The sequence below is a fragment of the Talpa occidentalis genome, unplaced genomic scaffold (genome assembly GCF_014898055.3).
Source record: "Talpa occidentalis isolate TD23 unplaced genomic scaffold, MPIMG_talOcc4v2.1 talOcc4.8, whole genome shotgun sequence".
Taxonomy (NCBI): Eukaryota; Metazoa; Chordata; class Mammalia; order Eulipotyphla; family Talpidae; genus Talpa; species Talpa occidentalis.
The window spans coordinates 42,905,743-42,918,919 of record NW_023605194.1 but is presented as its reverse complement, the minus strand read 5'-3'; the positions used below and the strand labels follow the sequence as shown (position 1 = coordinate 42,918,919).

Sequence of the window (13,177 nt, the reverse complement as noted above, 5' to 3'; positions counted from 1 at the left end):
TGAGGAAAACTCCTATGTCAGGAATTTACTGCAGCAGCCAGAGTAGTCAGAGACAACTAGAGTCTGGGGACATCTGGAGCCAGGAATAGCTGAGTCAAGGACAACTGGAGGTAGGGGACAGCTGGACAAGCCAGGGGATAGCCTGAGTCAGGCAGATCCTCCTTGGCACTATGAATCTGCTACGAGAGGCTCTAGGTTACTCTCCTGGCATCTGGTGCCCACCATCTTACCCCCTCTCAATAAGTCACTCCCTGGAGAATGTCCCTGCTGAAGTGGCCACCTGTACCCCCACCATCACCAGGGACTCTGCCACAGATGGACCACATCATGGCACTAATCCTCTTCCATTTTGAGTGGACTTGGATAAAAGGGGTGTCAGTCCCATAAACCTGTCCTCCTGCTCCAGGCAGGACTGAGTCAGATCAGAAACCTGCAGTCACCTGAAAGGAACCAGAGTAACCTACCTTACCCAGAGCCCCCTACCTGGTCCCTTCCACCTCCAGGGACTATCAATTCATCAACACAATAGTAACCACATCTACAACTCAGAGTGACTGGGCCCAGCCTGCACACCTCCTGAGGGAGCCTCGCCAGCAATCCCCCAAGTTAGGCTATAGTTAGACCCATTTTACGGAGAAAGAAGCTGAGGCTCAAACAAGTGCAGGCAGTTGGCAGAGGACCTGTGGGATTCCATCCTGGGCGTAGAGACTAGAAATTCACAAACTGAACCTCCTTACTGCCCTGCCAGAATTGGGTGTCAGGAGGGGACAATTGGCAATTGGGTGTCAGGAGGGGACCAGAGTCCAAAGCCCCTGGAGGTGGCAGGGAGGAGGGGGCCATAGCTGCAAAACACCCTGCTCTCAGGATCTGACCGGGGAGCTGGAAAGGCTAACCCCTCAACTCAGGATTTCACAGAGATGGAAATGAAGGTGAGGGCCTTAGCTAGACATTAAAGAGAAAATAAAAACTCTTATAAATTTCCCTTGTGAGCAAGATAAAGCAAGATGGAAATTGAATACAATAAATGTAGACTAATTTAATATGGAACTTCATTTCTTTTTGACTCTAAAGTAAAAGCTGATCAGTTTGAGTGTATTTAATATGGTGGCCTGCCAGGAAGGGTTTGGGAGAAGCAGTGTTCTGTGAGGTTGAGCTTGGAGGGGCTCCAGGCACCCTTCCATGGGCCTTTTCTTGGCATAACCTGGGAACCTGGGCCCGACTCCCCCTGAGTCACCAGCAGGGCAGGCTTCCCACCTGGATCGGGACCCCCATCCTCCTCTTGGGCCTGTGCTGGTCCAGTGCCTGGTTGTGAGCCCAGAGTGAGCCACACTCCTGTGCTTGTCCCCCGCAAGGAGCCACAGTGCTATTCCTGAACGCCACGGACCTGGACCGCTCCCGGGAGTACGGCCAGGAGTCCATCATCTACTCCCTGGAGGGCTCCTCCCAGTTTCGGATCAACGCCCGCTCTGGTAAGACCCCTGTCCCCTCCACCTCGTCCTCTAGCTCCATCCCCAGCCCTGGACCTGCCAGAGGCCCTGGGGCTCTTCCTTTTCACAGAAAACCCTTGGTTTTGGGGGGAGCAAACCAGCTTTGAGCACCTGCTTTTATTCCTAAAAGATTATGTGAGATTACTAATTTTATTCCTCCCCCCCCCCCCAAAAATCACAATATAAATATATCTATTAAGGGATGTCTTTCAGTGGTGAAGAGTCCTGTTACATTGCCAATGTGTGCCGTTTTACAAACAGCTGACAAACATGCTACTCTCCGGAGCCAAACTGTCCCCCCCCACCCGCCTCCCCCCCCCCCCCCCCGCCTCCCCCTCCCCCCGCCAGCTGCAGAGCTCATTCTTGAATCCTGGCTCCTCCTCTTAACAGAGTATGTACCTTGGTTCCTCCACCTGCAAAATGAGGGTGATCCCATCAGAGCTGTTGTGTGGATTCCATGAGTCAGTACAGGACACATAGAGTGGCCCCTGGCACATAACAAGCGCTACCAGTGAGGTTATCATCATCATTCTCTGGCCTGTTTCACCCGCAGGTCCCCAGCCTCAGTGCCCTGCTCAGCCCATATAACTCCTTTCTTCATTTCTCCATACGTCTCCCTTCAGCTTTCTCTCCTCCTTGAAGCTGGGAGATGGGGAAAGCAGGGAGGGGAGGAGACAAAAAAAAGCAACAAGAAACCCCAGGCTTTTCAGCCCGAAGCTGGGAAGGAATATGAGGCCCCTGGACATACATTTGTATATTTTTTCAGATGTTACCAGGGACCTACTTTCTGCCAGGTACTGTGCCAGGGACAAGGGTTCATGGCCCTGTCCTCACAGGGTTCAAAGTCAGCTTAGTGGGCATGTAATACTCCCCACCTCCTTTTCCAAGTACCAGTTCAATATTACATAAGGGAACTGTATGTGGACACTAAAGGAAACTCAAATCTCAGTGGTTTGACACAACAGAAATTGTAACTCAGGCAGCAGCCCAGTGCCATTTCAGTAGACACCCTTCCACAGGGTGGCTCTGGACCCAGGCCCCTTCCCTTTTCCAGAGTCACTGCAGGAAAGAGCATGGAGAAGTGTGCAGGATGTTGTGGTCCAGGCCTAGAGGTGACATCTGTCACTTCCGCCCACATACTTTTGGCCAGAACCAGGCCTTGGTCGCCCTAGATGCCAGGAAGGTTGGGGACGTAGTTCCTAGCCTGGCAGTCACTTTCCCGCACTCTGGGAAGGAGAGGAATGTCCCTGCCAGAGAGGGTCAGTGGCCTGGTGGGGCATTAGATTTCCCAGTTATCCATGCCACCCTGGCCGAAGTCTGCCTCCAGTCTCTCTTTCATCCTCCTTCCTGGAAGCTGGTGGGGGGCAGTTGGCTGGTGCCTCCCCAAGCCCCTCGTTCCACCTCTGACAAAATGGGGGCCTTCCTCCCTGCACTCTGGAGCTTCTGCCCTCAATGAGCCCACGTTTCCAGGGGGCTCAATCATATTGTTAACTCATTAGCCAAGTGCTCCATGCTCCTCCAAGTGCTCCACCCGGCATCTTCCATTCAGCCTCTTCCCCACTGTGAAGCAGGTGCTCTCCATCTTCCAGATAAGGACACCAAGGCACAGGAGAGGCTAAGTCACTAGACAAAAGATTTGCAGAGCCTGAACTTCTACCTCCAGAGCCTGAGCTTTCAACACTGCTTTATATAAAGCCCTGCTGGAGCCACATGCCTCCACCCAGATACCGTGGCGGGCATACTGACCTTTCAGTTCCCCAGTCAGGTACCCCGTCTCCACCCTGGGGCCTTTAATAATGACCCAGACATTTTCTTGCTGCCTTAGCATGGTTCCTTCAGCTCCAAAGGTGGAAGTGTTTTCCTCCGAGCTCCTCGGTCAAATTAGCCAGGGCTGCTCACAAAGGTGGCCTTAATTGGATCTAATTTCCCAGACAGGAGGAGCCATCTATCATGCCGACAAGTTCATGTTTAAAACTTTTTAGAGATTAATTTCTTCCTCGCCCTGCCAATTAATTGACACCACCCCAGCAAGGAGTGGGCAGACCTTTGCCAGACTTTCAGACCCAGCCTTTGCACCTTCACTGCCCTTCACCCCACCCCAAATTCCTTTCTCAACCCTACACAGACCAGAGGACAGGCCAGGCATCGGGGAGGGAAATGTCAGGGCAGAAGAGGCTCTGGGTAACATCTGGCCCAGCTCCCTTATTTTATGGTAGAGTATACCAAGCACAGAGAATTTAAGTAACTTGCCCGGGTCCACACAGCTCAGGCTAAAAAGGATTCTAGTACACAGTCCCTGCCCTTCGAGAGCTCTAGCTCTCCATTGGGAGGAAATGAGCATTTCAAAGTTCAAAGAAATTAACTCTCCAAAGACCAAGCATCTGGAAAGGGCCATCATCAGAGTTCAGGTCTGGCAGGCTCTTTCCCATGGTGCATGCCAGAGCTTAGATGGCTGTTGCTGAGGTGTAGGGAGGCCGTGATCCGAGCTGACACCTGCTTATGAGAGCCAGGTGTCTGTATGTCTTCCCAAGTCCAGGGCCATCAAGTTGGTGGCTTGAAACAGGCCCTGTAGGAGCATTGACACTGTGGCGATGACGAATGCCTTTTTCTCCCTCTGGGGGAGCCAGTGGTCAGTTCGCCCCACACCGCTGCAGGTGACTTCCATAGCTCAGTGACACCAGAATGAAAAGAAAAGCCAAAACAGACTGACAGCAATTGTGACCTAATTGAAATGCTTATCTTTAATAGAATAATTTGTTTATACACTAAAAAAATTATACACTAAAAAAAAAGTCAAGGATAAAACTGAAAACTAACCCTTGAGACCTGACTATAGGACCCAGGCTACTAGAAGGGGGAGTGGTGGGGAGCGGAGAGAACAAAGTGGGGCGGGGTGCACAGTGGACCATGGTGAAGGATTGTGGGTGGTTTGGTGCAGGGTGCAGTGTGGTAACAGCACCTGAAGGGGGACCCTGTACTGCTAATACACAAACAGCAATGTAAACCAATATTACCTCCATAAAAAAATTAGGGCGATGTAATTGTTAGTCACAAGATAATTAAATTGTTTTATAGCTCTTCTCAACACACTATAGGTTCAACTGTCCAGTAATGAGTCACAAGTTAGGACATGTGACTTGGTCTTTCTGTGGCTACATGAATAAAAGTACAAAGCACTATTCTATATTTTCCATGATGTTAACTAAATGAATCCCACAACACTCTAAGTGGGGCTTCTTGTTTGACCAATGGAGGAAAGCAAGGCACAGAGCCTTTCAGTAACTGGATCCCAGTAAAATGATGTCCCAGGTCTAAACGAGAGAGCCTCTGTCATCGGGCTTGAGGTCAGCTCACCCTTGTAACTCCAAAAACAGTCCGGATTACTTCTCACTGGTGTAAGATGGTATCAGATTTCCCTCACCCAAAATACTGCCTCATAATGTGGCTACATTGCCCAGCTCTGGGGTTCTGGTTCTTAAGGTAAGGGTGCAATCCCTTTTTCCCTCCATGAGCACCCCCTCACCGCCACCACCTCCAGCCCCCAACACACAGTTTCATCTTGCCAGTCTCTTTCATACTCTTGCTCTCTTCTTTCCTTTCCTCTCCCTCCCCTTCATTTCGCTCGCTCCCCCTCCACTGATTTCTCCCTGGCCCACCCAAACCCTCTCTCCTGCAGGTGAAATTACCACCACCTCCCTTCTTGACCGCGAGACCAAATCCGAATACATCCTCATCGTCCGGGCAGTGGATGGGGGTGTGGGCCACAACCAGAAGACTGGCATTGCCACTGTGAGTGTCCCCCTTGGCACACCCACTACTCCCCACTTGCTGATTGGGCTTTCATTCCCCAGCTCATCTGTAGGTTGTATCTCTTATGGCCCTGGACACTTGTGTCCTGAGTCAGTGTGAGGCATTGTGGGGATGAGGTGAGGGTGGCAGCTACCAATAGCCAAGGATACCCTTGGCATCACTGTGGTTGTGGGCAGAAAGATATTCCCACCAGGGACATCGGAAGTCACCCAGAAAAAGCAAATGTTTTCTCTCTTGCCCTCAAAAGACCAGCTGGGTAAGTGGCAGATAATATGGACATCATAGCTCCTCACTGCCTGGCACCTACCAAGAAACAGGAACAGGTATTCCTGTCTGTGGCATAGAGCAGGAAGCAGGGCCCTGGAGGAACCCTGGAGACTTTCTAACCCTTCACCCCAACCTTTCTAGTGTTGAGAAATGAGGCCTATATGATCAAGTAGGACCCTACCATGATCAAGTAGGACCCAGGAAGGCTCAGATCCTCCATCTTATTACCCCCATGAGGTGCCTCGGAGAGTAGGAAGCCAGAGGAAAGACATTTGAGAGTGCTGGCTGAGCCTTTGACTACAGAAGAGACTGGAAGGTGAGACTCTCCCTCTGTGGGAGAGCAAGCAGGAAGAGGGGCTGACAGGTCACTCCAGCTACCTCCTCTCCTTGATTTTCATTTGCTTTCTTTGGCCCTTCCTTCCTCAGGCTCCCTCTCCTGACCTCTCTCAGTGGCTCACACCTGAGCTGCTGCTCCTACCCTTGCCCAACCCGGGAGTTGGTATCACTTGACCAGGGACTTGACAAAAAAATCCCCAGTGTCCTATTCAGTCATGAGAGGCCCCTGCTAATAGGATTTAGAGCCCCATAAATAATTTACCTGGGTGGCAGGTGAGCAGAGAAATTGCTTGGCTTATAGCTGAAAATGACTGAGAAGCTCAAGGGATGTTACCAGACCTCACACCTCTGTACCTCCCCCATCCTGTCAACTATCTTCAGCCATTCTAGGAATGGGGTGGGAGAAGTCCCAGGTCACAGGAAGGATTTCAGGGGTCATTTCTTCTGATCCTTTCATCTGACTTCTCCCTGTCCTTGAAAGCCCAGACCTGCCCTGAGACCCCCAAAGTGGGTGTGACTGGGGGAATTCACACCAAGATGCCCCCAGGCAGCTGAGTATCCACTTTGGGGCCCTGCTTGCACAGCTCAGCTAAGCACATCCCCCAGCACCACTTGTGGCTTCACAGGTGAACATCACTCTCCTGGACATCAATGACAACCACCCCACCTGGAAGGACGCGCCCTACTACATCAATCTGGTGGAGATGACCCCTCCAGACTCTGACGTGACCACGGTAAGTGGTGCTGGAACAGCCGAACCACTGGACTGCCCTTCTGTGGGGTGTCTGCCATTCCCATGTGAGCCAGCTGTTGGAGCAGGGTTCAGAAGCTCTCTTAAGAGCAAAAGGCCCTCCCCCCAGTTCTCAGGGAACTTGGGCTTCAGGCTTTGCCACTGGGCACAGGCAGCCAAGGGAGTTGGGACTGGTTTAGTCTGGTAGTCCCGGGACTCTGACTTCCCCTTCAAGAGAACCCCCTCTCCTGACAAGGCTCAGATCCCCTCCTCAAATTCCACAAGCTTCAGCTGGACTCCCAGCTCCTTCCCTTCCCTGCTTCTCTCACTGCAGTCATCGCCTGGGTCAGCACCCCACAGGCTGGCCCCAGGGGGTTGAAGTTCTGGCGTGGAATGTGTCTGGTTTGCACAAGCCCCTGTGGGCACTGCGTGCATCCACGTGGAAGTGCTGCTTGTAGGGATATGACGAGGGGTGAGGAGAGGAGGCTTGACTAAAACCTTGGTGCGTCCAGAATGGAAACCAGCATCTGGAGGGAGCCAGAAAACCAGGGCTGAGCACCTGCCTTGATATACTCTAGGATTCATGGCCATGAGCCATTCTCCTCCCCTCCTCTTTGGCCCCATTTGGCCTCATTTAGAGTCATTTCCCCAAATGTCCAGCCCCACAGCCACCCAACCAACCCTGTGATGGACATGAGCCTGACAGCCCTAGGCAACCCCTTTTACTGAATGTCTGGGATGAGCCACGCGCTGTTCTGTTCTCATGGATTCTCTTTCATTTTTGTCATAATCTCACATGGCAGGTGGATTGTGCTCCCATTGTATGTGGAAGAAACTGAGTCATAGAGTCTAAGGCCTCAGAGCTAGTAAGAGGCAGGGCCAGGACTTGAAAGCACCTGGTCAAACCCTTATTACTCTGCTGACTCAGGGGTATCCTGACAGGTGGCCCAGGTACTGAGAACTGTGTGGGTTGGGAAAAGGGATGTCACTTCTACATCGGGCTTCCCAGGAAGGCTGCCCCACCCTGAGCCCCAGCATCCTTGGACTGATGCCTCCCCACCCCCCAGACCTCCAGAGCCACACCCAGTAGTGACATCTACCAGGGTCTAGGGGCAGAGGATGCCGACCTAGAAGTACAGGGGAGGGTGTTCTGTTCTCCTTTCCATGTGTTCAATGTCTAAATGGTTCTCAACTGGTAGGTGGGACCCCTCCAGAGATTCCAGTGGGGGCAGGGCATCTGCAACCTGTGGGTTTTTTTTTTTTTAATCTTCCGGTGTTTTTTGTCCATCAATTATGCAACTATGTGACTTGGGGAGCACAACTTTACACCTTCATATGAGCACATGCTTCACTCACCTCCATCAAAGCCCCAGCGCTCATATTCAACCACTTTCTCTCACTATCCTTCCCTCCCTCCCCCAATCCACTCTAATAACCGTTCTATTTCTCATAGTGTCTAAGAATTTGTTGTTGTGTTCTACCAGTTTGTTCTCTTTGGTTATTTATATTCCACAAATGAGTGAAACCATCTGGTAACTATCTTTCATTTTCTGGCTTATTTCACTTAACCACCTCAAGATCCAACCATTTTGTCCCAAAAGGTACTACTTCATCATTTTTAATACCTGAGTAGCATTCCACTGAGTATATATTCTAGTTTCTTTACCTACTCATCCAACCATGGGTACTTAAGTTGGTTCGATGACTTGGCAATTATGAATAATGCTGCTATGAACATAGGTGTATATAAATCTTTTCATGTTAGTGTTTTCATATTCTATCAAGTGGTTTTGCTGGATCACTTTTTTTTTTCTCTTTAGGACTCTCCATAACATTTTCCACAGAGAATCTACCAAATCGCATTCCCCCAACAGTGGATAAGGGTTCCTATTTCTCCAAATCCTTGCCAACATATGTTGTTTCCAGTCTTTTTGATATGGGCCATTCTGACAAGAATGAAGTAATGTCTCACAGTAGTTTTGATTTACTTTTCCCTTATAATAAGTGATATTGAGCATATTTTCAAGTGCCTATAGGCCATCTGAATATCTTCTTTGGAGAAATGTCTATTCAGGTCTTTAGCCCAATTTTTGATTGGATTGTCTTTTTGTTGTTGAGCTATCTATATTTTTTTAAATATATATTTTGAAAAGTAAGCCCTTGTCAGATGTGTGATGTGCAAATATCTTCTAGTCTATACATTGCCTTTTTGTTTCTGTGGTAGTTTCTTTAATAGCACAATAGCTTTTCAATATAGTTTCATTTGCTTATTTTTGTTTTTGTTTCTCTTGCTTGGAGTTTGTGTCCCCAAATGCATCTATGTGGTTGATGTTCAGGAGCATATTAACCATGTTTATGTATTTTATGGTTTCAGGTCTTATATCCAAGAATTTAATCCATTTTGAATTTTTATGTATGGAATTACATAATGATCTAGTTTCATTCTTTTGCGTGTAGCTTCCAAGTTTCCCAACAGCATTTGTTGAAGAGGCTTTCCTTTCTCTATTGTATGGCCTTGGCTCTTTCATCAAAGATTAACATTCCATATTTGTGTGGATTTGTTTCTGGGCTCTCTATTCTGTTACATTGGTCTATGTTTGATTTTGTTTCCATACCATACAATTTTGATTACTGTCACTGTGTAGTATAGTTTACAGTCTCTTGGGATTGCTGTGGCTATTTAGAGCCTTTTGTGGTTCCATCCAAATTGTATCATTGTTTATTCTATTTCTTTGAAAAGTGTCATTGGGGTACTGATAGGTATTACTTTGAATCTGAAAATTGCTTTTGACACATAGCCATTTTAACAATGTTATTCTTCTGATCCATAAACATGAGTTTTTTTCCATTTCTTTGTGTCTTCTTTCTCTTGACAATGTCTTACAATGTTCAGTGTTTAAGTCCTTCACCGCCTTTGTTAACACACAGGTATTTCATCCTTTTTGCTGTGATTGTAAATGGGGTTATCTTCTTAATTTCTCTTGGAACCTATGATTTTTCCAAGCACAAGGTGAAGGAATTCCTTCCAGCCCAGGGTCAGATTTGGAAACCACTAACCTAGGCAATTTCCAGGGCCCTCTTTAGGGCTTTAAAGCTGATGGGCCTTCTCTGCTGCCACCTCGTGGGCACTTGGTTTGTAGCCCAGAAAAACCCCAGTCGGAGACCCCAAGCCCTGGGGCAGATGGCCACATCTAACCCCTGCCTGGTCTACTTTTACCTTTGTTTTATGTTTCTGTTATTTAAAATTCCTCCCAGAGGAAATTGAAGGGCACGTGAGGGAGGTGTCCCTGGAAGAAAGGGTCTGCCATCCTGGGACTGTACTTGGCCTTGGTTATTCCCCAGATCAGGTCCCCAGTGGCCTTCTCCAAGTCTCCAGCCTTTGATCAGATCTCTCTGAGCTGTGAGCAGGTATGGATAATGAACCAGGGACCTGCTTCCCGGCACCTCCATACTCCCCAGAAATAGCACACCTTCAGGGAGCACCTACTTGTATGCTGGGCCCAAACTTGGTAGGCTCAGAAATACAGGAAGTACCAAGGCTCTCCTCTGCCTTCAGGGAGTTTTCTTCACTTTTCTGCTTAAACCACCAGCTCCCATCTCATCCTGTGTGAAAGCAACAGTCAGTGCCACACTTACAAGCCCACAGGATCCTTCACACTTGCCCTGAGACCTCAGAACTCTCCCCCGCACCCAGGAGAGCCGTACTTTCCTGACAAGGCTCAGGTCCCTCCCTCAAGTTCCACAGGCTTCACCTTGTCCCCAGCACCTTCCTTTCACCATTTTCCCTCTTGGGAGACCAGATGTGTGTGGTGATTGCCAGGAAACCAGATATCACGAAGCCCAAGCGTTAATGGAATTTTGTCCTAGCAAAATAATTTCAAAAGGATCATCATAAAAGTTCTTTTAAATTTGATAGCAATGAAATGTACGTATGCATATATATGTACATTTTAATGCCTTTGAGAGTACCCAATGGCATTGTAATGCCATTGTCAGGTTCTTCAAAACCTGACAATGGCCCTGGGTAAGGGCTAAGGCTGATATGTGAGAACAGGCGACTACAGAGGAGGGAACAGCTACCCTAGAGGTGAATCCAGGAGGAGGTGATATTTGAATGGGAGCTGATCTACCTTCTGATTCATTATCCACAAGCCTTTCCATGTACAACCCGACATAAACACTGGCCTCTTACTTTGCTGAACCCACTAAACTCCCACCATGGAGTCTCTGCACAGGCTCTTCCCTCCCACCAGAGTATGCTTCTCTACTCCCACCCCTGCTCTTCCCATGGCTGGCTCATGCTCCTTCATCTGTCCCAGCTTAAAATGACACCTCCTCAAGGAAGTCTTCCCTGACTACTCTGCCAAAAGTAGCTCTGCCCCCTCTCCATTCTGTTTCTTTCCCACAACTTGTGTTTATCAGTCTGTTCATTGCTCACTCACTAAGAGGCAATGTAGCAGCCCCTGGTGCAAAATGTCTAGGCTCTAATCGCAGGCATACCATATACCAGCTGTGTAACATTGGGCAAGTTACTTGACCTCTCTGAGCTCCAGTCTTCTCACCTGGGGATCGTTAGAGTCCCCACCTGATAGAGTTGTGGTCAGTACTTAGTGAGCCAAAAACCATGAAGTACTGGCACACATGAGTGCCATTGTTGCCAAAAATATGACAGCTGTTGTCGTCTTTCTCCCCTGGTGGAATCACATCTGTCTTGTTCACTGTTGAACCCCAGTGCCTAGCACAATGCCAGGAATATTGCAAGTGTTCCAATATTCACGAGTGAAAGTTGTTGCAGACTTGTTCACATTTCTTCCCCACCCACCCTGGCTCCCCATCTCTGCCAGGCCTGGTCAGGTCTTCCTTGACCAACAGGGCATGGGCCACAGCCCTGGAGTCTGAGGGGCGGGGCAGTGGCAGGGGTCCCAGTGACTTTCGTGTATCTGCATCTGGGTACCTGCGCAGCCGGCGTGTGGGTCTGTATGTGCACTGGGCACCTAAGGCGTCCCCGACAACAGTGGCTTAAGCTCAGGAGTTGCCCGTTCTGAGACTTTGACCCAGCATTCCCTCCTAGCTCTGCAGCCTCCTTCAAGGACCTGGCTTATGGGCATTGATTTAGAGCCTTTCAAAGCCCTCCAACAAAATAAAGGAGAGGGGGGAGGGAGAGAATTATTCCCCGTCAGGCCAGAAGAAAAATGACGAGCATGAAATGGGAATAAATGAAGGGAAAGTGGTGAGATTCTACAAAATCACCCAGCAGGGAGCCTGGAGGAGGGGGTCATAGCCAGCCGCCCTCTCTCATGCCCCCACCCTCCCTGTAACAGGAGGGGGCCAAGAGGCCAGAAATCAGTGCCTGCTCTCCATCCTGGGTTACCAGGAAGCAGCCTCCCTGGGGACTTACTTAGGGTGGAGAGAAAAGAGAAGCCCCCCTCCATGTACTTGGCTTCACCAAGTTCAGCAATAGCATGTTAGCTGGCAACAGTTCATTTAACTGCTCTGTACCTCAGTTTCCTCATCCAGAAAAATGGAGATTAAAAATGTCTCCCTTCTCAAACCATGGAGAGAAGCATTGTAGCAGTACAGGGTCGCTGGTCTCCTTAGTCTGTGAGCGGAGTGACTGACTGAAATTGCACCTGCAGTGTCTGGGAGCCCTGACTCCTATTGTTATACAGGGGGTGATTGGGTCCTCAATACAGAGGCTGGGGAAACCAAGGAAGCATGCCTACAGCACAGTGAGATCTCGTCTGGCCTGGGAGCCTGGGGCCTTCCTCCATCCCTGCCCCTTAGTGGAGCAAAGCTGGGAGGGGAGGGGGCCCTCGTGGCTCAGGGTTCAGTGCCAGCATCGTCCTCTCTTCCTGGCCTCCCTGGGCCGGGCACAGATGGGAGTCCTTGCCTAGGGAAGCCCATCTGTCTGTTCTGGTCTGGTGGCCCCAGAGACACCTCTGACTAGGGATTAAGCCAGAGAAGGGACAGATTTTGCTGCCAAAGCACAAAGGTCCCCACATCAAGTAAGATGAAGGAGCTGACGAGGCCAGGCTGTCATCACTGATTGTCCAGGAGTTAAAAAATGAGACTGACCTGATGGGGCCTTGGGGACCTCAGTGGCCACCCCCATTGATTTTGTCTACTTCTGGTGCCACAGGGGCCCCTGAGGTACAGGTGGGCTGGGGGCAGGTCCCACTGCTGTCCTTGGACCCAAAGAGTCATCCTTCATGAGAGCTGGGTTAGCCCAAAGCTGGTGCTGCGTGACCTTGAGTCTGGCCTGTGCCTCTCAAGTGCTGAGGCAGATGCTAGAGAACTTCCCTACAGATCTGGGGACTGGTACCTCAGAAAGAACGGGCCATAGAGCTTATTGCCTCTAGGTTAGGATGGCACTGAGGTTGACCCCTTCATGGGTGGGGTTTACAAATGGAGACCAAGAGCTGGAGAGGTAAAGGGGCCGGAGTGTCTGGGGTCCCGTTCTAAGACCCTCCTTCTCAGGCATGACTTTCCACCCCTCCAGGGAGACTCAGCCCTCTCCCTCCCCTGACCTCCCTCTATCCCAGCCCCA

At 49.8% G+C, this 13,177-nt stretch overlaps 1 protein-coding gene across 6 annotated transcripts in view; it reads left to right on the top strand.

Moving 5' to 3' along the window:
- Positions 1 to 13,177, top strand: part of CDH23 (cadherin related 23) — a 381,721-nt gene that overhangs the window by 264,636 nt on the left and 103,908 nt on the right. For all 6 annotated transcript variants that reach the window (XR_008550123.1, XM_054690753.1, XM_054690748.1 and 3 more), the window contains 3 exons: positions 1,353 to 1,469; positions 5,164 to 5,276; positions 6,527 to 6,634. Coding sequence is in view for 5 of the 6 variants with exons in the window: in XM_054690753.1 (XP_054546728.1) it covers positions 1,353 to 1,469; positions 5,164 to 5,276; positions 6,527 to 6,634 (338 nt within the window). In the remaining variant the exon portion in view is untranslated. The remainder of the gene's footprint in view (positions 1 to 1,352; positions 1,470 to 5,163; positions 5,277 to 6,526; positions 6,635 to 13,177) is intronic.